General features: G+C 36.7%; 2 protein-coding genes and 1 long non-coding RNA gene across 5 annotated transcripts in view; 2 read left to right on the top strand and 1 right to left on the bottom strand.

Moving 5' to 3' along the window:
• Positions 1–24,736, bottom strand: part of LOC116651369 (uncharacterized) — a 93,509-nt gene that overhangs the window by 47,426 nt on the left and 21,347 nt on the right. The window contains exon 2 of the long non-coding RNA XR_004304341.2: positions 961–1,009. This is a non-coding gene — a long non-coding RNA (uncharacterized lncRNA). The remainder of the gene's footprint in view (positions 1–960; positions 1,010–24,736) is intronic.
• LOC6628567 (uncharacterized) lies at positions 3,457–4,754 on the top strand. Of its 2 annotated transcripts, none has more exons than XM_002051482.4 (5): positions 3,457–3,597; positions 3,659–3,755; positions 3,824–4,014; positions 4,288–4,479; positions 4,561–4,754. In XM_002051482.4, exons 1-5 carry the CDS (start codon positions 3,532–3,534, stop codon positions 4,582–4,584), a joined length of 570 nt encoding a protein of 189 aa, XP_002051518.1. In that variant the 5' UTR covers positions 3,457–3,531; the 3' UTR covers positions 4,585–4,754. The 2 variants fall into 2 exon arrangements, with proteins under 2 accessions (XP_002051518.1, XP_032293745.1); XM_032437854.2 differs by having other exon boundaries at positions 4,537–4,754.
• LOC6628568 (protein rolling stone) lies at positions 9,961–11,251 on the top strand. 2 transcript variants are annotated; one of them, XM_015172723.3, is made up of 5 exons: positions 9,961–10,162; positions 10,223–10,244; positions 10,327–10,436; positions 10,656–10,959; positions 11,017–11,251. In XM_015172723.3, coding segments are annotated over exons 1-5 (603 nt in total). In that variant the 5' UTR covers positions 9,961–10,161; the 3' UTR covers positions 11,183–11,251. The 2 variants fall into 2 exon arrangements, with proteins under 2 accessions (XP_015028209.1, XP_002051519.2); XM_002051483.4 differs by having other exon boundaries at positions 9,963–10,162; positions 10,223–10,436.

Genomic DNA, 24,736 nt, shown 5'->3' with positions numbered 1-24,736 from the left:
CGTGTTTGAGCCTGCTGTGAGACAACGAAATTGAATTATTAATAACACGCAGCGCGACTGAAACAATCTATAAATATACATGTGGCATGTGGTTGGCGGTGGTAAAAAAAAAAAAATAAAAAAAAAAAAAACAGGCAGCATGAAGCATGAAGAAAGCAAGTGAAAAGGCGACAACCTTGGGACACTTGGCCAACAAAACTAATCGTGCCACTTATGACCATAATTTGTCAATTTTCTAAACAATTCCCCAAAGTCGCATAAAATGTCGTCCGTGTCTCTTTTGGCTTTTGGCACCCATTACGCTCATTTCTCGCCCGCTTCTTCGGCTTCTCTGGCCGCTTTGCCTTTTATGAAAGGGACGCTGTGAAAAATGAAAGTGAACCCAAATTGCCAACAATGTCGTTTGACTGACTGACTGACTGACTGACTGACTGACAGACGAATCTGACGAGCTGACTGACACGACTCTACTGTATGTCTACGTACCCCTTGGACAATTTCTCAAACCCCACAACTTTGCTAAACGCATTTAAATGCCGTTGTACGCATAAATTACTCAGCGTCCGACAGTTTTAGCCTAAAAGTGTAAATGAGTTTGTGGCTCGCTCTACATTTCTGTTTTCTGGTACTATATGAAATTGAAATAAATGCGTGGGCAACTCTCTCAGCATTTTTTGTTTTTCCAGGATTACGGGTCGGAATGAGAAACTTGTTGCTGACGGTCGAGATTGCCAACTGAAATATGTGACCAGCTTAAAAGGAAATTGTGTGTGCAGAGTTTGGATATTAAAAAAAAACTAGCATGGGTTTTTGTGCGCCCCGATGTGTGTTTGAAAATAATTTCACAAAAGTTTGCCATTAAAAGATTAAAGCTCAAAAAATTTAAAATCCGTTAAAATTTATCATAATTGATTCTGTGAATAATTTATATGTTATATTAAAAACAGTTCTCTGACTTACATTTATTTGATGAAATGTGTTTGTTCCTGGTAAAGTGATTTTTAAATATCTGGAAAAACATATTTAAAACGTATATTTAATATATTTATTTATTATTTTAATCTGGCTTTAAATTAAAAATATATATCTATATAAGATATATGAATAATTGTCAAGACAAGGTTTCAAATATTGCCTACTTCAAAGAAAAATATATAAAAATATAATTTGTCATAAAATTATTACAAAAACTTATAATAAAAAGAAAGCACCTAATAAAAGCCGATTAAAGAGTAATAATGATAATCGAATAAAATCCATTTAGTACTTAACAAAAAATGTATCAAAATGAAATCAAAGATGAATAAATGTTATTGCAAATACGAAATTGACTTAGCCAGGTAGAAAAGAAGCTAAAAGAAAAAGGAAAAGCCGAACTTAAATGGTATCGAAGCACCTAAATTGCCAACGACCGGTGCGGCCTTTGTTTTAACGCCCCAAAATTACCGCCCCTTTGTGTGTTTGGCCGCAGATAACTGCCAGCCAAATGATACACATTAGGCCAAGCTATAAAACAGGCATACACGTATGTGTGTATATGTGCGCAAAATCAATTCAAGCTCAATTTCCTTTGATGAAATATGCGACGGTTCGGGGCACCGTGTCGTACGTGACAGTTGTGCTCAATATAATACTAAAAAAAAAAATTACTATAAAAAATATATATATGTATATGTGTATATATATGTATACATATTGAAGGGCTTAATCAGCCGTAAGTATTTTGGTATTAAGTTGTGCTTGTGCAGGTTTTGTAACTGCATGAACCGCTGCATATCGTTCAATTAATAACACAAATCCTTTACGGCTCAGTTGCTGGGGTTGCCGTCGTTAATTAATGTGCCCGACGCCAATTTAATGCACTCGCTGCCGCTTGCTGCTATGATTAATGTTTAATTAAATTTGCAACATTTATATAAAAACATAATAAAATAAAAGAGAATTTTTACGTCAGGATTACATCATAATTAATCGCAGTCATTATTTATAACGATATCGCCAAAAGAGCATTATACATAGGCGAAGTCGTTTGCCACTGCACTTGCAGTTGCATTTGCAGTTTAATATGTGCGTTACAATCGTGTAAAAAAAAAAATAAGACTCTAAACAAATAACATAACACATATGTCAGCGATTAAGACACTTTTCTAAACTAATGATACATTCATACAAAAATGTCCAGATGTGGCATATCATGTATGTCAGCGATGTCTGTATGTCCTCAACTGCAGTTTATTAAACAAGCGATAAATTAGCCTAACTTAAGCATGTCTATTAACAATAGGCTATTTATTAGTACTTAAAACAGGTCAGAATATTTCTTCAACTGGTTTTTAAATGCTTTAATTAATTACATATTAATTATTTGGTAATTTATTTATCAAAATATTTATTTATCCTAAAATTTTCTAATTTATTTATAAAAAAAAGCCTGACGACTATAAAATAAAAATATTTTAACGAGAAACTAACTTCAGTTAACTTGCAAATTATCTTTAATTAAAATATTAACTTTTATAAAATATGAATTAATATTTAGCTAAGACAAAGATAGAACAATAAGAGTAAAATATAACCTCAGAATCATGAACGATATGAAATTTTGTATATCTTAGAAAAAATAGTACAATAGTATATGGAGATCAAGTATCTTTGATTTCATAGCTGTCGAATATTTTGTGTTCTTAGCAGAAGTTTCACGATATCATCTAGTTGGCCATTTCCGACTTGAGACCTCGTATACATTTTAGAAAATATCATAAAAATTAGACTTATACATTTTGTAGCATTATTATATTAACTTCGATGACAAATAATCTGTGTATTATTATTGATTTTACTGTTTTTACTTATATGACTTGTACTATAATTTTATTAAATATTTTCATGTGCATAGCTCATAGGAAATTTCTTTGTTCAACTTTTAGCCTGAAGCTGTGTGCTCAACTCTTTTGAGGGTCAAGTATATTAAGCATGTTTATTTGATTAGAGTGCAGTGCAGTTGCTGTGCCCTGACAGCCAGTCAATTAGGATTGGAAATTAAATGTTTGAGCTAGATATTGTACATTATTTACACATGTTGGCTAATTGAATTAAATGATTCCGTTTTGATTTATGCATCTGAAATTTATGCAGCTACAAAGATTGTTAGCAAAATGCAACAATCTGATAATTGGTAATTGTAAACCATTATGCAAAAGACTTGCGGCCAGCTGCTCTTTATTGAGACATTTAATAATTGAAATTGTCGACGTGCAGATGGACATTAATAATGTTAAAAGGAAAGGGAAGCAAATTAAAACAAAGCTGCATAAGCAAGCAATGCAGGGAAACGAAAATTTAAATAGGAATTTAATGATGAGTACAAAAGTGAAAAACAAACGTTAAGAGATATTTAGTGGATACTCCTGAGAAAACTAAGATAAATGAATGTATTTATGGGTGATCTAAGGAAAACTTATATAACATTGCTTAGAAACTCAGAAAATAAATTATTTTTTTTTATCAAAATTATATAGCTTGCCGAGCATTATGGCCGATATGCATGAGGGTATAGTAACTGCCATTATACTCCTGTATCAGCTATTTTTATATATTGTAAGTAGCTGTAACAATATATGGATTTATATATATTTAATTATTTTTGAATAATTTATAGCGCTCAATTAATCCCATCAAGCGGGAAGCCCTTTTGCTCGTGATTCACAATTTTTTTATGTACTATATTATAAATCGATTTAAGCATTTAGCGCAAAGTAAGTTATCATCGAATTGTATCCTGGCAAGTCCAATATACATATATTATATTTGTTAATTTTGACAGCTTCTATAAACTCTCCCGGTCCAGTGAATACCTTTTACTATGTGCCCTTCGTCTATGAGGAACCTGCCAAGCACCAAGCACATGAGGATCTCCATTTGGTATTAAAGAGCACAACGTGGAATTTTCTTGAAACACTTTTCAGACACCATTTGGCCCTTTTGTTGCCCTTCATACTGGCTTTGTTAGTGCCGGTAAGTTTGATACATATAATATGATATAAAACCAGTCTATGTAATTCTTGGGAAGGCAATTTTATCATTCAGTGCCCGAAAGATTATAAAACAATTTAAGCAAGATTTTATATGATTTATGATCTTTACAAAAGCAAGATACTGCTTTAGTTTTAGCTAAATCATTTGAAGAAGTATTTTTTTAAAACAGGTTGAATTAAATCAAAGATCAGAGAAAGACAGAAGAGATACGTCTTGCAGCTAAATACGACTAATTATTACTCTACCTTTCAGCGCTGCAAACTGGTGTATGTGAGCAGCATGGTGATTCTCTCGAATTTAACAATTTGCATGTGCTTCATCTACTCGATGTGGAAGTGGCTGGTATTGAGCGGCTTCTCGCTAAGCCTGCAACTGTTGCCCATTTTTTTCTTGGGTCCAGTGGTGCAGCTGCTGCTCATGTTTCGTTTTACGGGGAACATGTTGGTGAGTGAAAAGAGTGAGAAAAAAAGCCCCCCAGATGGGTATTAAATTGTATCCAAGCCAATGCTCCCACTAAATCTACAGCTCAACCTATGGATTGTAGTTTGAAGCATGAAATTGACAGTGCCAAGCGAACGAAGACGCTATCCATTAGGTGCGGAAGCGGCACAAGAAGTAAAAGGCGTGTGGGATGTATAAGCAATGCACAAGTTTGGCATCAAATCAAAGCAATAAACCAACAAAACTGAGCAACTTCAGGCACTTGCACAAACCAGAAACACTTTCGCTGCATAACACAACTGCCAAACTGCAGGCATTTATGACAGTGTGCACTTTCTGCCCCTCGCATTCATATCGAAAGGCAGGCAGGGCAAATCGCATAACGAAATTGTTGCTGAAAAGTTGAGCAAATATTGAGGTCAGCTAAATTTTACGAGGCGACCCCTGCTGGCAAAACCGCTTTTCTTGTTGTTGTGTAAACTGTTTTGTAGCCTTTGGCACAAACTTCTGACACGCTCAGGATATATACACACACACACACACACGCACTCACTTGACTCGACAGGCACAAACATTCAATGAAAATAGTCATCAGTCGAGAGTTCTTTACTTTGTCTATATAAAAAAAAGAAGATATATATATATATATATATATATATATACAACCTGCCTGCCGGGCCGACAGTTATTGTCCTGCCTTGCAACCACTTGGATCGGCTTCAATAGTCAGCTTATGGCGCATTGCAGGCGTTCACTTTGTTCCCACCCTTCCGAGCAAAGGGCCTAACCCCCTCCCCTGCGATGCTCATTGAGAAATTGACGCAAATGCCTTTCGATTTTTCGTTCTGCTGCTGTATTTTGTGTTCGTGGACACAACTTGGCTTTTCGCATTGCATAATTGATTGTCGCTCAATATGCGTGTGTGTGTGTGCGTGTGTGTGTGTGTGCGTGTGTGTGTGTGTGCGTGTGTGTCCTTTTACTCGCCCTCATTTATGCACATTTTCAACATGAATTCAGTTTCACTTGCACTGATTTAATTCGCTTGCAGAAGAAAAGCTGCGACAAAAAGTTTAATTTACAATTTCACTTTTTAAAACCATTTCCAGGAGAACATTCTGAAGTTAGCTTAACAAAGCGAATAATCACTTTTTCGTTCTATTTAATAGTTTAAACAATATGCTGCTTATCAAAAAAAAAAAAAAAAAAAAAAAAACAAAAAGTTCTGTTGCTTAAGGAACTTCATTTTGTTTTGGGCGAAACCAGCAAAAACTTAAGTCAAAAAGTCAAAAAGTATGCGAAAATTTTCAAATAAATCTACTTCCCAAAAAGATTCTTATTCGATTTTTGGTGACAACACGAATTTATTCAGTATTTTTCCAGATATATTTTTAAAATCAAATTTAATTGGAAGCACTAGAAAAGAATAATAATTGTGTTTAGCTTGAATGCTCCGTTTGTTTTTTTTTTTTTTTTTTTTTTTACGCTTTTCTCTTTTCAAGTTAGCAAAACAATAACGAGTTTTCAATATGCCTCTGTAGCATATATATTTTAAAAGCCTCCCACTGGTTCGATTTTTTTTTATATTATTTTGAGTTTTTGTTTTGGGAAAAAAAAACTTTAAATTGCATTCATTTGCACATTTTGCGAGCAGATTTTGACAGCTCGGCACTGCAAATGCAATAATATCAGGACATGTGCAGAACATACATACTGTATGGATGTGTGTGTGTGTGTGTGTGTGTGTGTATTGGACACATCAACTGTCACAGTTTGTTGATTTCATGTGTAAACTGTGCGAGTTGGAAATTTGAAATTCATGTGCAATAAAATGTTGATATTCTCCGCACACATCCAGCGCCAGCAGCACAGGCCTCATTACGCCACCCGCACACACACAGACACACACCCACTGATACACACACATAAACAAGTCACATACACCCACACACAGATTCTAGATGGTGTGTTCTCATGTATTTATGTTTTCATTTGATAAATATACTTATACAAAAACTGTCATAGCACACGCTCTTGGAAAGATTGCAAATTGCATGCGGGAACTCCCACGAGTCTAATAACAAAGTAAAAACAAGAGCGTCAATTTGGCTTAACAAGCAAACCGAAACCGGAATTCCCTTGCCTAACATATGGTGATGATGGTGTTATATAAGTGAACCCATTAAGAAGCCTATTAAAAGTAAAATGTTTTACAATTTCGTTTAGCAGAGTATAAATAGATCTAAATAATTTAGAGTTGTTCCTAATTATTAGTATTAATGATAAAATTGATATGAAACAATACTAAATAGTAATTAACATCAATTTAATATATACGCTTAAAGAGTCTTTCAGCAACAAGGACAAACACTATTACATAATAGATTCACCCTGCCACGTCAGAGCACACGAGACGAATCTGAAGTCGTGATATAGCCATGCATAGTAACAAGCCACGGACCATGCCTGACTGTATAATGATGAGCAACGATATCGCCGTCTCTTAGCATGAGAAATTTAATTTTTACCCGCACACCGTACTCACTCACACACACGCACCCAATCCACCCACCTATGCACACCCACTGTGAACCACATAATTGTGTATTCAAGTAAGAGATATGGGAGTTGAAAGAAGCTTCTATCGGTGCGACTTGCAACAACTGACTGGGTGGGGGAGTTCGGTCTGAGCTCTGTTTCTGGTTCCTGGCTGCCTTAAATTAAGATAATGACACGTGAGAGACGCCGACGGGACTCGGGGGGAAAGTTACCTTTGCCTTAAAAGTAACCCTCGACTCCTTGGTCTACCACGGCTATATAGGTGTGTTAAAGGAAGCGCTTGGTAAATTGCGATAAGGCCAAAATGGCGCTCAACTGGCTTACATTTACACACTTAACCCTTGAGTTAGCTGCACGAAACGGCATGGCACGCACTTTAAAGCCGCCAATCTGCCAATTTGATGGCAAACTGCCAAAGACCTGACAATGATGTCGACGATGATGACGTTTGCGACCTGCATGCCAATGTGCCCCGCTTCTTTTGCAAAATTGAATTCTGTGCCCAGCTCGTGGGCGGCATGCCAGGCATGTCCAATGTCCTCGAACCGCTGTGTCCTATGTACCTCGCAACTGGCACAGATTACAAATCATTATTGGCCGCCATTGTTGGGGGCTAGGCCAATGGAATTGGAAGCATAAGCGCTCAGGAATTCACTCAGCACAAAAATTTAATTCGTTTGGACAAAAAAAAATAAGAATGCACGAAAGAGAATATCTAATTTTATAACAATCTAGGCAATAAGGAATATATAATAAGAGTGTTACACAGAAGAAAATTAAAAGAAACTAGACATACAAAAATATATAATTATATAGAAATTTACTACATAGTAAACAATTAAATTATATTACAACATAATATTGATTATAATAGTAAAGCGAAAGATATACAAAACATATAAATTAAACACAGTTGAATTACCTAAGCCAAGAGCTAAGTATATCAGGACGTTGAGCACAATTGCAAAGACCTAATTGGTCTTTAAAATATCATATCTGATAAAAAGCAACTGATAAATAATTGAGCCTGTGTATATTAGGGGAATAAAAAAAATGCTTAATTTAAATCTTCTAAAAATAACCCCTTTTGTTACTAGCTGTAATTATTTATATAATTATATAATTAACGCCGAGCCGTAACGTAAAAAGGGTTCAACTAGATCTGATCGCCATCTAAGGAAGACATAGCACAGTAACTGCCACTTATTTCCTTTTTTAACGGAGGTCACATAATTGACAGGGCTTTGAAATTTCCCACCCGATACCCGTACAAAAAAAAATACCAACAAAATTCAATGTAAAACGCAACGTTAAGCCACACAAAATGTACGTCAAGTCTTGTCTCAATCCATTTTTCCCCTGCCCCATAACTCTATAAACAATGCGATGACGGAAAATCCAAAGGAAACCCCAAACAATGGGCCACATGAAAGCAAACTTGGAGCGCAAATTTTCTTTGATTGATACGCAAATCAGCAAATCAATTGGAATGCCACAAAAATAAACTAACACACAAAACTGGAGCAGAACGGGCGAGGAATGGTAGATAGATATCTAGATAGAGAGAGGGAGAGGGATTGAAACGCGTTGGCAGGGTAAACTTTTTACACTAAATTTGCATTTCTAATGCCCGCAGGTGGATGTGGGCGTGGTCGTTACATGTGATTTTGATAGAACTGCGTGATTTGTGCAAGCCAAAAAAAAAAAAGCCAAAAAAAAAAAAACGAAAAAAAGGGCAACAAAATGTATGCAAAAAAGTTGGCAGCGCTGACAAAGCATAGTTGCCATAGTGGCAGAAAGTGGGATCCACAAATTGAGATATTCGCAGTCCAAGTAAATCACAACGGAGTAGATTGTGCTGCTGCGAGGCAAACTGGTAGGAAATGGTTGCATGGCCCCAAGGCAGCCTCAGGAATGCCGTTTCAACTGCACGCACCTAACTGACGCCTCACGCTGCCTACTGAAGCACACACACGTACACACAAATCCTTGCTTCACAAATTACAAATATGCTGAGCAGTGGGGCAAGGCTGGCTAAACAATTGTTTACAAATGAGCAAATAAATACCAAATAGGAAATGGAAAATTTGAAACGCAATTTATTAGTCAGTAAAATTTAAAACGTGAAAAAAATAAACCTTAAAAAACTTTAAACCAATAATATCTGACTCATAAACATATTATTTTACATAGAAAACAATTGTTTTTTTAATGATATATATATTATTTTATATTTTGATTCAATACATTTATTAATACACATATATACATATATATGAGACTATTCAAAATGAACTTTGGGCATCACGTTACAAATATTTTATAACTCAATTTTTTCTTTTAAAAAACATAATATTTTAAGGAAATACATATATTTTCATTTTTATTCAAAAAACAAATATATGATATGAAAGGAAAGTATAAAATAAAGAGTAAAGGGTGGAAAATTAAAGAATATTGCAGAATTTTTTGTTTTCATAGTGAAATTTTTGTAGTAATTGCATTTGCCACACAGTGCCTGGTCTTGAGCTTTGTTTTTATATGTAATGGCATTTTAATTGCGCGCTACAACTCAGCCAAGTGTCTCTCAATTAAAACTGTCTGCTTGGCTCAAAAGGATGTCGTCGCCGTGGGATCTTCGGCATGATGAAGGGTAAGGCGAGCGTATGCGGCGAGTATAAAGTGGATAGGGAAATGATGTCAGGCACATGTCGTAATTTGCCGCACAACGCATCAGGCTGGTGGCCCAGACCGGGACCACAACAAGGCCCAGGCTCAGTCCCAGAGCCCGGCCCACAACCATGTAACTGTTAATTATGCAACGCAGATAAGAAGCCTGGCAGCCGGCTAAGAGAGGTAAAAAGTATGTGAATGCCACTTAATTTTAAGCGTTTTACTTAAAGCTCCTGTTTTTTTGCCTTTGCCCTTGCCTTCAAATTGAATAAAATGTTTAGTAGTTTTTATTCCTTAAGCACAAATTCATAGGAATTATATATAGATGACTGCCGGCAAAGAAGAGAGACTCCAATTGACAGAGCTTCGTCAGGAACCAAGCAGTTTTAAGGAGCAGTTTCATGCTGAGCAATGTAGGCTTAATCATCATTCACCCGAGGACTTTTATAGATCCCAAGTAAGTACAAGATCAGCATAAATAGAATCTTTTTTCTAGTCTAATCTATCTATTCACCAGTGGCAATCGGAACTGAAGTCGTGTGGGTTTCTTGTCTACCGCTGGTGCTTGGCCACCTTCTTTGGCTCTGGTTTGGTCATAAATATATTACTCTATTATTACAGAGGTTATTGGCTTATCTATCTGACCAACTGGGGTTTCGTTCTGTGTTCGCTAACTAGCATAACAGGTGCAATTTTTGTGAGCATATATCACTGTAATCCGGAAGGAATGAGTAAGTATTAAATGCGTATTTTATTTCGTTTAGCTATACAAACATATGTGAATACGCTTTAATTAATTATCCTCTGAAATCCACTCAGCCTGAAGGTCAAATTTTATATTCCAATTACGTCTTTTATATCCCTTAGAGAATATAGTTTATGTTTATAATATTATATATATATAATATTAACTCTATATTTTCGTTTCTAATGTTGTCTACATCTCCAAGTGCGGCGTACCTTTTTGATTAAATGTTATTGGGCTTTATATTGGACAAATTTGATCGTTGCGCATATCATATGTATTCTCTACTGGAGTCTTATTTATCCCCGGGACCGAGGCATGGATAATCCCATGCGGCTAAATACCTTGAATAACATATGGACGCATGCGTTGCCTCTGTTCTTCTTCACAATAGATCATATGGTTGTGGCGCAACCGGCGCGTATTATGCATTTTATTTATCCGCTGGGATTTTCGTTTGCTTATGTGGCATTTTCCTGTTTATACTATTTACTTGGATACCGGGATCCGTAAGTATACAAGTATATGAATATGTTTAAATTTATCTTTTATGTTGACTTTTGCAGACGTGGTCACGCCTACATATATCCGATGTTAGACTACAGAAAACTGGGTGTAGCCATTAGAACCATTGCCCTGACAACACTTCTCTTGCTTGGCTGTTCAACTTTACAGTATGGTGTCTACCGGCTGCGAGTATTTATAGCGCGCAAGCTTAATAAACTGCAGTAATTCTTGCATATATATCAGAACTTGCTACTCCTTTTAATTGTGAACGATTAAAGCTAGCTGGCCTCATCATTTCTTCATATTTTAGTTCTGTTGATATTTCGTTTCTGTGTTGTTTACGGCGCTGGCACGTGTCTCGAAAGCGAAATTAAAATGCATTCCCTGAAAGCACACTGCCAAGCCCACAACATGTCCCCACATTTCTATCTTTGCCACATCGTTCGCCCCATTATTATGCAAAGCAAATTGTTATGCCCAAGTTTGTTCTCGTTTGTTTCTGCGTATCAAAACTTGTTTGTTTTTATTCCCATATTTTTGGTCTTTGGTTTTTTTTTTTTTTTTTTTTTTTTGGAATATGTAATATGTTTTCATAATTTTATGACCTCTGGACATATTGCCGAAGCTTTTAGCATTGTTCAATATTTAGCCTAAGTCCTGAACTCAAAACAAACATAAATAATAAATATTGGTGCATAAAAATCAACTTCTAAACTAAGCTGAAGCCTAAATAAAATTCAAATAATTATTTTGAATAATATTAGGAATATTTTCGTTTAACTGGAGCTGAACTTTAGGTCGGAGTGGAAAGTTCATTGTTTGTCAAAGGAAAAAAAATATATTTTTATAAAATGACTCATTTCATACAAAAGAACTATATCATCTTTATAACTCATCAGTTTATTTTAGACAGCATTTTAAAATTGATAAACACACTATTATTAGGATTGTCTTTTGTGTCTTTCGTTACAATTAAACCCTTCAAGCATAGGCTCACATGCGACTCCCAAGCTGGCATTAAATTGATGTTAGTGTAAATGATATTACTGAAAAATTGATGCCACCTACAGAGTGTAGACAGAAAGCCAGAGTGTGTAGATAGTTGCGGGAGTTGCCAAAGGCGGCTGGCATCAAGTTAGTTAAGTGATTTCAATTTATACACACAATTTTGCTGCTCTCGGCTATGAGGGCGAGTTGATGGATACACACAGGCACATATGAGCTGCAGCAAGTGGCCTATTAGAAGTGTGGGGCGGGGGCGTGGCGCATTTGGCAACATTTTGAGTGCAGCCACTTAGCCTGGTTAGTTGCAGCTGGCTTTCCAAGCGGCCGCCTGCCGAAACATATCGAACATTAACGTATTTATGGCTGCACTTTGCCAGACAACTGCCAAATGGGCCTGCCAAAGAGGCGTGGCATGTGCGAGTATGTGAGAATTAGAGTTAAGAGCACTCTTAAAGATACGTCTTAAATTGTCGGCGGCCTCCGACAACTGAAGCATTCCATTTCGTAGCTAACAAGGCGCAAAACATTTGAGCAATTTTTTTTTAAATTTCCGCATTTTTGCATTCAATTTAATTTTACATAAACATTTATTTATTTATTATTGCACGCACAAGCCGTCAACCGCGACGTCGGCGTCGGCGTCGTCGTTGACGCCACTGTCGCTGCTGTTCATTGTGCATAAGAGTTTTATGCCTGAAATGCGCATACGTAGCGTATACGTAATGTGCATTTTGTAGCAATACGCAGGAACAGCGGGGAGATGACAGGGGCAGCGGATGCCAGTTAAAAAGTACTCACTATAAATTTGTGCACACTTACAACTCGACGGTCGTTCGACAACAACTACAACTACGACAACAACAACTACTACTACGGCAGCAGCAGCTAAAACAACAACTGCAACTTAAATCTTAAGTAGCTCAACTTGTTTATTTATCGAAGCAGAAGTTAATGCATTACCGCGAAGGGTGGCAACCTAGCGGCCAGATTGAAGGCAACGAGCATGAAAAGGGGCAGGAAAAATTGCAGCAATGCATCGCCATACTATTGTTATAGCTTGTTATTGTTGTTTTTGAATGGCAACTGTTATTACAGCTAACGTTCGCCTGTTGGCGGCTTTGCACCTTTTAAAGCAAATATTTTCGCAGAAATTAATCATTCATAAGGTTCTTGTGGTTGTCGTGAATAGAGGTCAAAAAGTGGTTTGAGTATATAGAATAATTGCCATCTGAATCTAAAAGTTTAGCATATATTATTTTTTTATACTTATTTAATTGCAATAACTTAGAAAAAGATTATCTATACATTTAGAGACAGCATACTATTATTACATTAATTTTAATGTTTGATATACATTCATAATTTTTAATTAATTGTAATATTTTTTATGTTTCACAGAGAAGACAACAAAATAATATATAAATATTCAGCACAATGTAATATTTATTTAGTATATTTATTAAAATTATTTTATTAGCTTAAGCTCGTTGACACAGCAAATTTCTAGCCAAAATTGTTTTCAACTTTAGTTGCCATTTTTTTTTTAATTTAAATTATGTTTTATAAATATATAATTTTCTAAAAATAATCAATTCTCAGCTTCGCTTTTAATTTTTTAATTCTGTGATAAAAAATTATATTTTTAAATTTATCTTTTTTTTTAATATTTTCATTTGAATAATTTTTATAACCGATTTGTTACATTGGTTTTAATTTGAGGAAATTTAATGCAAATATTTAACATTTCAAAATATTTCTACAATTTAACATCAAATATTTGGAGCTGACAATAAACATATAAAGAAAATAAATGCTTCAAAAAAGAATTAAGTTGTTCAGAATAGGCAAAAACTATTATGCATAATCAATCTATTGTTGAGATTTTCGTGAAATAATATGTAGCTTGGAGGCTATTGAAGCGGCATGGAATTTGATTCTTTAGAGTGCATTCAAGTGTTAAAATATGTATATGAAATTGATTGGCTGATTAAACCCATACACACACTAGCACACACTAGCACACACCAACGCAGGGATTCACACGCTTTTATAGATATGTGTATAAATTCCATTTAAAATCTACATATATGCTTTTTGTTGCCTTCAGGGCTTTTGTTGAGTTTTGTGTGTGTGTTGTCCTTGGTATTTTCGTGTTGATTTGCTGCGGAAATGACGCAAATAACGCAGCAAATTTAAGCCAGTCACACACACAATTTACACACTCGCCTGAATCTACACCTTTTTCTGGGTTATTTATGGCAACAACAACAACAACAATCAGGCAGGCAGCCTGGCACCCCGGCATCTGACTGTTAACCGGCAACAGGATGTTTTATATTATGCCTGGAAAATAAAGGCAACACACACACACACACAGACGGAGCGGCACACACAATAAAGGGATTTGCTGTTTTAATATTTTGCATACATTTATGTATTGCTCTTTGTTTTTTTTTTGTTTTACCTCATTTTATGTCACTTTGGAGAATGAAATTTAATTGTGGTGCTCATTAATGGCCTGTCGTGTCGCAGTAGACCCAAAAACCAAACGGAAATATGTGATTTCCGGCAATAAATATCTCTTCTGTATATATATATAAATATTATATATGTCGTGTATCCAATAAATTATTGTGAGTATTATTTTGAATGCTAACGATTAAGTGTTAGTAAGAATCAGAGAATTTGACAGAAGGTACTGCTATTTAACATAACTGTCCTACTTGTATTAGGGTTGCTACTGAAAGCATGGTGTGAGACAAAAAAAAGATAGTCTCTGCCGAGCATGGCCCGAGTGTGTTGTATAACGTCCAGTTTGCTATAGTGTTGAATGTTCACTAACAGTACTAAAAGTCAGAGAAGAATATAGAATGACAAGAGCATGAGTAGTATGCTCGAGGACGATGAAAATTATTCATTCTAAAAGTGGAAGTCATAGAGAACAGACGTGCTCGCTCCTAAAAATATAATTATTTTGTGACTATAACGACACTCGGGACTTGCTGTGCTGCCAGTATGCCTAATTGCAAAGAAAGTGATTTCTCTGTTCCGACATCAGAAGTGGGATTAGGCGATGCCCCTCCACGAGGCAATTCTGACGATTCGTGGCGTCAGCTTTTGGAATCTCAAAATCGAAATATTCTTGAGATTATTAAAGCAATGCAGATGTCAAATTCAGCATCCTCAACAAAGAAGAGCATCTCGTTGCCAAAGTTCAACCCGGACATTGCAGGCGCAGATGCAAATGCCTGGTGCAAAACTGTGGACATAATACTTGACGATAATCCTATTGAGGGCAGTACACTGGTGATGACCCTCAGCGGCTCCCTAGAAGGAAGCGCCTCGCCCTGGCTTTCTCAAATATGCTATACTGGAATGAACTGGCAAAATTTTAAGGAATTGTTTTTGCAACGTTTCGTGGGAATGGAAACATCGCCGGCAACTTTAATGAACATTTTTAATGGCCGACCGAATGATGGCGAATGCCTCTCCGTATATGCGAGCCGTCTTGTGACGTCACTTTTATCCAAATGGAAGACAGCGAACATGGAGGAAATTGCAGTCTCAGTTGTTTTGGCACATACATCGAAAATCGACAAAAGTCTGCAACGTATGTTATATACGACTAATATTAAAAGTCAAGACGAGATGCAACAGCATCTGAAGGCCTATGCTTATGGAAGGTCAAATGGAGGTCTACAGCCAAATATCCCAATGGAACCAGATCGCAAGAGATCGAAAACATATGGCATTAAATGTCATCATTGTGGAAACCTCGGACACAAAATGGTCGAATGTCGCAAGAGGAAGTATGAAGAAGGCAACGTGTCAAAAAACTCAGCATTACCTAAAGTTCGATCTGCCGTTACCTGCTTCAAATGTGGCGATGCTGGCCACATTGCGTCTTCATGTACGAAAGGAGTTTCTACGAGCGGTGTTGGATCACATGACAAGCGTATAAACATCTGTTGTGTGTCCGAGCCAAAAGGAATCCTGCGTCAATCTGGTGAGCTCGTTCCATTTTGTTTTGACTCTGGAGCGGAATGTACGCTCATCAGAGAGAGTTGTGCCGAGAAATTTTCCGGAAAAAGAATTAATAATTTGATAGTTTTGAGGGGTATTGGAGAAAATCCTGTGTATAGCACTATGCAAATCTTGGCTACTGTTAAAATTGATCAGTACTCCTTAGAAATATTATTTCATGTAATAATGGATAAGTTTTTGAAATACGATGTATTGATAGGCCGTGATATACTCGGATTAGGCTTTGGAGTCTCCATCGAGGCCGACAAATTTGAAATGTACAAAACCAAAACTGTTGATGTACTAATAAAAGTGCCAGATATAAGTTACGTAGAGCATCTGAATAACGATAGAGCATTAAGCAACACTGATAAGAATCGTCTGCTAGAATTATTGCAAAACTATGCTGATAAATTTATTGAGGGTATTCCTCAAACGCGAGTGACTACGGGTGAACTTGAAATCCGCCTGCTTGACCCAAATAAAACTGTACAAAGGCGTCCGTATAGGTTAAGCATAGAAGAAAAAGAAGTCGTGCGAAATAAAGTAAAAGAATTGTTAGACGCAAACGTTATACGTCCTAGTTGCTCTCCATTTGCAAGCCCAATGCTGATGGTAAGAAAGAAAAATGGAACCGATCGACTATGTGTCGATTATCGGGAACTGAATGCTAATACGGTCGCTGACAAATATCCGCTGCCTTTGATTTCTGATCAAATTAATAGACTGAGTGAAGGCAAATATTTCTCCAGTTTAGACATGGCAAGTGGTTTTTACCAAGTTCCAATACACCCAGACTCTATCGAGCGCACTGCTTTTGTCACGCCAGAAGGACAGTATGAATTTTTGGCCATGCCTTTTGGATTAAAAAATGCTTCCTCGATTTTCCAGCGCGCAATCGTGAGAGCATTGGGTGATTTGGCTCAAACGTATGCCATCGTCTATATAGATGACGTGTTAATTCTAGCGAAGACAAAGGAAGAGGCACTTGAAAGGCTACAAACGGTCTTGGAAAACTTGTCTAGAGCTGGATTCTCATTTAACATTACAAAATGCTCGTTCTTGAAAACAAGCATAGAATATTTAGGATACTTGGTTGAAGCGGGTCAAATTCGACCAAATCCACGCAAGATACAAGCGTTGGCCGAATTGCCGTCACCGCAGTCAGTAACGCAGGTGCGACAATTCATAGGCCTAGCCTCGTATTTTAGGCAATTCGTACCAAAATTTTCTGAGCAGATGAAAGCTTTATATAATCTCACCTCCAAGAATAATAAATTTGTCTGGAAGCCGGAATATGAGGAAATTCGTCAAAAAAATCGTATCAATTTTGACTAATGACTCCGTTTTGACAATTTTCGATCCACTAAAGCCAATTGAATTACATACAGACGCAAGTTCTATTGGATATGGTGCTATTTTAATGCACAAGATAGAAAATAGACCCAGAGTCATTGAATATTACAGCAAATGTACGACAATGGCTGAAGCAAAATATCATTCATACGAGCTTGAGACCCTCGCAGTTTACAACGCAGTAAGACACTTCCGCCATTATTTACATGGTCAAAAATTTATTGTGCATACAGATTGCAACTCCCTGAAAGCAAGTATCAAAAAAATTAACCTTACCCCAAGGGTACATAGATGGTGGGCATATCTGCAATCATTTGATTTCAGCATTGAATACAGGAAGGGAGAACGCATGTTACATGCTGATTTTTTCTCGCGCAATCCGTTGCCTACTGATTATAAATCCTCAGCGAAAACGGTTGAAATGCACATAAACCTAGCTGAGATAACCGACGATTGGCTTCTAGCCGAACAGCAACGAGATTCTGACATTGCTTCCATAACCTTAAAATTGCGAAACCATAAGATGGGAGAAGCTATCTCAGCGTCGTACGAATTGAGAGCAGGAGTATTATATCGAAGGATTCAAAGAAATGGCAGCACAAAATGTTTGCCTGTAATACCTAGAGCCTTTAGATGGTCAGTCATTAACAATGTTCACGAAGCCATAATGCATTTAGGGTGGAAGAAAACTCTAGACAAAATGTATGCCAACTACTGGTTCGAGAAGATGTCTAAGTATGTGAAAAAGTTTGTAGAAAATTGCATTACCTGTAGAGTGTCAAAACCACCATCTGGTAAGCCACAAATAGAAATGCACCCGATTCCTAAAGATGACATACCCTGGCACACTGTGCATATTGATATAACCGGAAAATTAAGTGGCAAAAACGACTTAAAAGAGTACATCATAGTTCAAGTTGATGCATTCACAAAATTTGTTCACCTTCAACATACGCTGAACCTTAATACGGAAAACTGCATTAAGGCAGTCAAAGAAACTGTTGCACTATTCGGAGTGCCGGCACGCATCATAGCTGATCAGGGTAGATGTTTTGCTAGCACAAGGTTTAGGGAATTTTGTTCTTCGCAGAAGATAGGTTTACACCTGATTGCGACGGGCGCCAGTCGAGCAAACGGCCAAGTAGAGCGTGTCATGAACACCTTGAAGAGCATGCTCACAGCGGTTGAGAGTAGTCAGCGATCCTGGCAAGACGCTTTAAAAGACATACAGCTGGCAATAAATTGCACGACAAATCGTGTAACGAAATATAGTCCGTTAGAATTGCTAATCGGTAAAGAGGCAAGGCCGTTAGGAATGATAACAATATCAGATGAAAAAACAATTGATAAAGATTTAATAAGAGCACAAGCGAAAGATAACATAGTGAATAACGCTAAATATGATAAGGCTAGGTTTGATAAAAATAAAGCAAAAATTGTAAAATATAAGCTTGGTGATCATGTCCTACTCAAGAGGGAAGAACGAAATCAAACGAAGTTAGATCCCAAGTTTAAGGGACCTTTTGAGATAATCGAAATACTTGATGGAGACAGATATTTATTAAAGTCATTGACGAGTAAGCGCACGTTTAAGTATGCACATGAGTATTTGCGAGCTTTTCCAAGCAACAATGTATCGGAGGAGTTGATAGATTTGAGAGATGATGAGTGTGACAATGTTGAGGACATTGCTCAAGACACTGTGGCACTAAGAGAGAGTGCGGTTGGGCTCATACACGATGGCTAAGACCGCACCATAATACTCACGCCGTGCACAAGTGCTCGATCATGGCGTGCTGAAGCGGGTGATATTATGGCGGGGGTCAGAGGTTGAAAGACCTGTATGGATCCGCTCCATGTTATCGTTGCTGGGCAGCAAGAGCCTATAGACGTGTGATGACAGAACAACAACAAAAAAAAAAAAAAAAAAAAAAAAAAATAAAAAAATAAAACCTACAATGACCGATGATACTGCTGTTTGTAAAGCTATTCTTAAAGTAAAGTAATGACTAATAAATTTTACCCAACAATTTTGACTATGGCATGATCTAAGCGAAATGTACACACGAGGACGTGTGAAATGTCAGGAAGGCCGTGTCGTGTATCCAATAAATTATTGTGAGTATTATTTTGAATGCTAACGATTAAGTGTTAGTAAGAATCAGAGAATTTGACAGAAGGTACTGCTATTTAACATAACTGTCCTACTTGTATTAGGGTTGCTACTGAAAGCATGGTGTGAGACAAAAAAAGATAGTCTCTGCCGAGCATGGCCCGAGTGTGTTGTATAACGTCCAGTTTGCTATAGTGTTGAATGTTCACTAACAGTACTAAAAGTCAGAGAAGAATATAGAATGACAAGAGCATGAGTAGTATGCTCGAGGACGATGAAAATTATTCATTCTAAAAGTGGAAGTCATAGAGAACAGACGTGCTCGCTCCTAAAAATATAATTATTTTGTGACTATAACGACACTCGGGACTTGCTGTGCTGCCAGTATGCCTAATTGCAAAGAAAGTGATTTCTCTGTTCCGACATATATATATGTATTTAAGTATATATCGATAAATGAGGGCACGCCGTTCGAAAAACCTCCAACTACACCTTAAAAAATTATTTACACGCGCTCACTCGCAAATTTATGGGTTTTCATTTAAATTTATAACTTGATTATCACATTTGCATTGGATATGGACGTAGCTCTTCGTTTTTTTTTTTATGGGCGACCCTCCAAAACAAACAATCATTTAAGCATAAAACCATAAATCTATGCGCCGATAAGAGGGATTTCAACCAGGCAATACAAAATACAAGCAAGCCAAAGGAAGAAAACGTAAAAATGAGAAGCAAGATGGGATAAAGGGAACAACATGAGCCAGCTGAATTTGCAAAGGGACAGTCGGCAGCTTGAGTTGAGCTTTTATCTAATACTAATATGATTTAGAAATACTCTATAGAGTACAAATATGGCATGTTCCTATGAGTGTAAGAAAGAAGAAGAGATATAAAAATATACAAATAAATACATGAAACTATAATTATGTTATTTTTTAATAAGCAGGCATCATGCTTTTGTCCATTGACTTTATGGTGTTTTATTTTACTATAATATTTATATTTAACATATTAACTTAATTATATAGAGCTTTTCGATTTTAAAATATTTTATGTTTTTTTAATATTGTAAATAAGCTTAGGTAAATTAGTCTGCAGATACCCGATAACCGCAAAAAAGAAAAACCTAGGTATGCAAAGCCAATGCCCAAAACCAATATCGAAACCCATGGCCAAAGCTCAAACCAAATTCGCAGTGGAAGCCAATCAAAGGCAAAACAATAAACAAGCATGACAATAAATATAAATAAATAAATAAATAAGCAAGAGTGTACGTCAAGGCAAATGCAAAGATTGAGTTGGTCACAGGATGCTGCAAGCAACAAAAGGACCGCCACACAATATTCGCCTCAGATCCTGGCACGCAGCAACATTTTGTTTGCGTGAAAGGATAATGACGCGACTCGATTCATCGAGCTGCTTCACTTGCAATGCAAGCGACACTATTTGCAAAGAATCAAGAGGGTGTGTTGAAAGGTTGGCGTCGAGGAAAATAAAGAAATTGATTGAACGGCGAATTAAATATAAACCACAGGCAAACACACACACACACACACACACTGACACTCACACACAGCACCACAGCCAGTCGATATGTGCATGTGTGCGATTTTTTGAGCCAACTTGCGCCACGTCACGCTTCAGGCAGCAAACGAGTTGTTGCTGTTGTTGTTATTGTTACCCACTTCAATTTAACGGGTACTTAAATCCGTCATTTCAAATTATCTCTCTGGTCCCTAACAAAGTCACCTGACCTATTGAAAGTTATAGAATTTTTTAACAATCGCAGACAGTGGCTAAGGTAAATAGTATTTGATATTCAAGCTGGGGGGTTAGATACTAAAGGAAATATATCAGAGAAAAAGAAACCATGAAAAAAGATTCATATTCACTGTCTATAAAACTAAACTAAATTGGATACATATTATTTTTATCGAAAGCAGGCGATTATAATTTTTAATAAAATATAATTTTAATGTTAATTTTATCTCAATGTTAACCGGTTACAGTTATGTTTAAAGGCGATGCGACATTGTGAAATAATTTAGAGTTAGAAAGCAAAGAATAAAAGGAATAAAGAATTAAAATAAATCAATTGCCCTTTTAAAAACTCGTGAGATTTAAATATTGAATTCAGAAAAAGATCTTGGAAAATGAGTTTGGGGTCGTTGGGATGTTAAACAAAAAAACTGCATTCATTTGTTATATTTATTATTATTATTATTATCATTATTTTTATTTTTATTATTATTAACAACAACTCAGCCCAAAAATATTTTTAAGCATTAACATTAATATTATTTAAGGCAGCCAAATATAAACAACATCCAACTTAAATAACCTAGATTTCAAACGAGCTCAGACCCTGAGAAATTCAAGAATGTTTATTGCTGCAAGGCAAACCTTCCATTTACAACTAAAAAAAACTTTTTATGCGTTTTAATGAGAGATTTTAATGGGGTATTAAAAAAATTTCTATAACTAATTTATACAATTTTATTTATTAAGAACTTTGGAAACCGTGCAAACTATTATAAACTTCGAAGGCTAAAAAATAGAAAATATTATTTATTAAAAACTTTGGAAACCATGCAAACTATTTAAAATTTCGAAGGCTATATATGTTTTTATATATATTCTATGCTGTGTTCTCCTGGAAGTTCTGTAACAAATGTTCAACGCTTTTCCAGGGTTTTATGATGGCTTGGCGTGAAATGCTTTCAATGTTGCTTCACTTCAATTTAATGGCTACTTAAATCCATCATTTCAGATTATTATCACTTGGTGCTACAAACTCGCCAAGTCCGACGCTCACTTGGCCACGCATCAAATGGCCTTCAATGGGCATTAACTGTGGAAGAGTTGGGTAAACGGATAGGTGGTATGGAGTGCAGGTGCACGAGGGCTGGCTGGGCAGGTTGGAAAATGAGGCCCATTAAAAGGCCACCACAGAAAAGTGCTGACATCACGACTGGCGGCTGATGGCGGCGGCGCGAATTAAAAAGTTGCCTTGATAATCCTTTTGCAAAATAGACGGGATTAAGTAAAAGGCTGCGTTGGAAATTTATGCAGCCAACTGTAGCCAGGTGGACGTTGGCCAGCAGGTGCTACAGCTGCCACTGCCACTAGCTCTGTCTGTCGCTGCTCTCACGCTTTGCAGCACTTAAAATGTGCCACAGTGTTGCAATAATTACCGTTAAATGGTCGCTGTTTAAAACACTTAAGATCTGTGCCGCAAAAGGCGGCGCTCGCCAAAAAGGTTCAATCTGCCACAGCAGGCCGTCTGTTATTATCCTTGCAGCATTGAGTCGGAGCTGGAGCTGAGGCTGGAGGAGCAGCAGCAGCAGCAGCATCATCATCATCATCATCATCTTCATCATGAGTTGTCCTCTTGTGCTGTTCGGCTTGGCTGCGTTTTGGGCCACGTCCTTTTTGTGCTGATGTCCTGCTGATTGCGGTGATTTGTAATTTTAAGCAGCGTATGATTAACTTTTGCGCGAGAAACTCACAACTGCGCACCGCACAGCTGAAAAGTAAAACGCAGTTGTGCGTACATATGTATCTGTGTGTGTGTGTGAGTCCTGAGTAATGATTGCGGCGTGTCCTTGACAGTCGCACCGACAAGTTGGCGTTTCCTAATGCGCTTACCTATTATTATATTGCTTAATGACCAGGCCGGGCTGGTTGTGTGCATGCGTGTGAGTGCTCACTGTATTTGGCTTTTGTTTTCATTGTGGACTGGCAATTAGTACTCCATTCGGTTCACCTATATGTATGTTATAATTTACTATTTACTTTATTGGTGGAACTTATTATTTTTCTATTAGAGTGACAAAGGAATTACGCTTTAATCCCATGGTTCGATAAATTAATAACTAATTATTGTATGCTTTGAGGCAAAGTTCGATTCTTAATCAAATAAGGGTTGAGAATAATGGGCGTGAATTGATGGTATAAAAAGAAGCACAAGGTGCAATTTTACTTGAATCAAAAAAATGGGAAATGAACGCAACAGCAGCAAGTGATAACAAGTACAAGTAAAAATAGCGAGAAGCCACCAAGAAACAAACGAATGCAACAAAAGTAGCGAGTACAAGGCTGCAACGAATGATAAGTAAAAGTTTAGTTCGACGAGTAAAGAAAGCTTAAAGTAGCGAGTAAATGAAAGTAACGAGTGTTAATAAATAATCGGCATATAGAAGCCAGAGAGAAGTGGAGCACAAAGAATCAAGCAAAAAGAACGAGAAACTTAAAGCAGCGAGTACTAGAAACTGACGAGTGCTGAAAAAATTAACGAGAACCGCCAAGAAATATACATAAGTAGCGAAAAGCCTCGCGTAGGGAGTAAACGAAAGGAACAAGCGTTCGGCAAAAACCAAGGCACACGATTAAAAAACAAAGGTAACGAGAAGTACAAAGTAACTAAATCAATGAGACACTTAAAGCAGAGAAAAAAAGTATTACAAACAGACTGAATACCGCAATTTAACGAGAACGTCTATATAATTAAATAACTGTCATTTGACGGGTACATCCTGCAAGTAGCTAGTGAATAACAACATTTACTGCCACTTGTTTTCTCTTATTATGTACATACTGTTGATTATACATGAGGCTTATATGTATATAATCGGCATATGCAAACACTTGATTCTAGATTAAGTTAGCCCACTTTTGGTGAAATTAGCCAAAGTTCAAGCGACAAAATTTGAAGTAAAATTCAATTTGTATAAACTTATTTGGCAAGCAATTATCTAAACATAATAAGTACTAAAGCATATGCTATCACATAAATTGTCTAATTTAATTCCCTAGCTGTTCATAACAAATGCATATAATGAATATATTCAATGACCCACACATACACACACACACGCAACAAACACATACTTATGAATATTTGATGGGCATGTTGGTGGGTGCCACCTGACCGCAGATTGCCTTGGCCACAAGTCATAAAAGTATTAATGCCATTTTAAGTACTTCCGTAACGAAAACTAAACACATACAGATGCCAAAAAAGCCCATACATATGCATGATAGACCAACACACACACACACACACACACACACACACGCCCACGAACACAAGTGTGAAAGAGACCGCCTGACACTCACATACATATGAGACAACGGCGAAAAATGCAAAGCGCACTAATTCTAACTGCAGCATAAATTAAAGCGCTCATGAATAATAATTTAAGACAGTCAACCAGCTTGGCAGCGCCACAACAAATCCAACAGCAACAAATACAACAACTACAACCAGAACTGGAACA

This window comes from Drosophila virilis, chromosome 4, assembly GCF_030788295.1.
Source record: "Drosophila virilis strain 15010-1051.87 chromosome 4, Dvir_AGI_RSII-ME, whole genome shotgun sequence".
NCBI classification, from domain to species: Eukaryota; Metazoa; Arthropoda; class Insecta; order Diptera; family Drosophilidae; genus Drosophila; species Drosophila virilis.
This window is presented reverse-complemented; position numbering and strand designations above follow the sequence as displayed.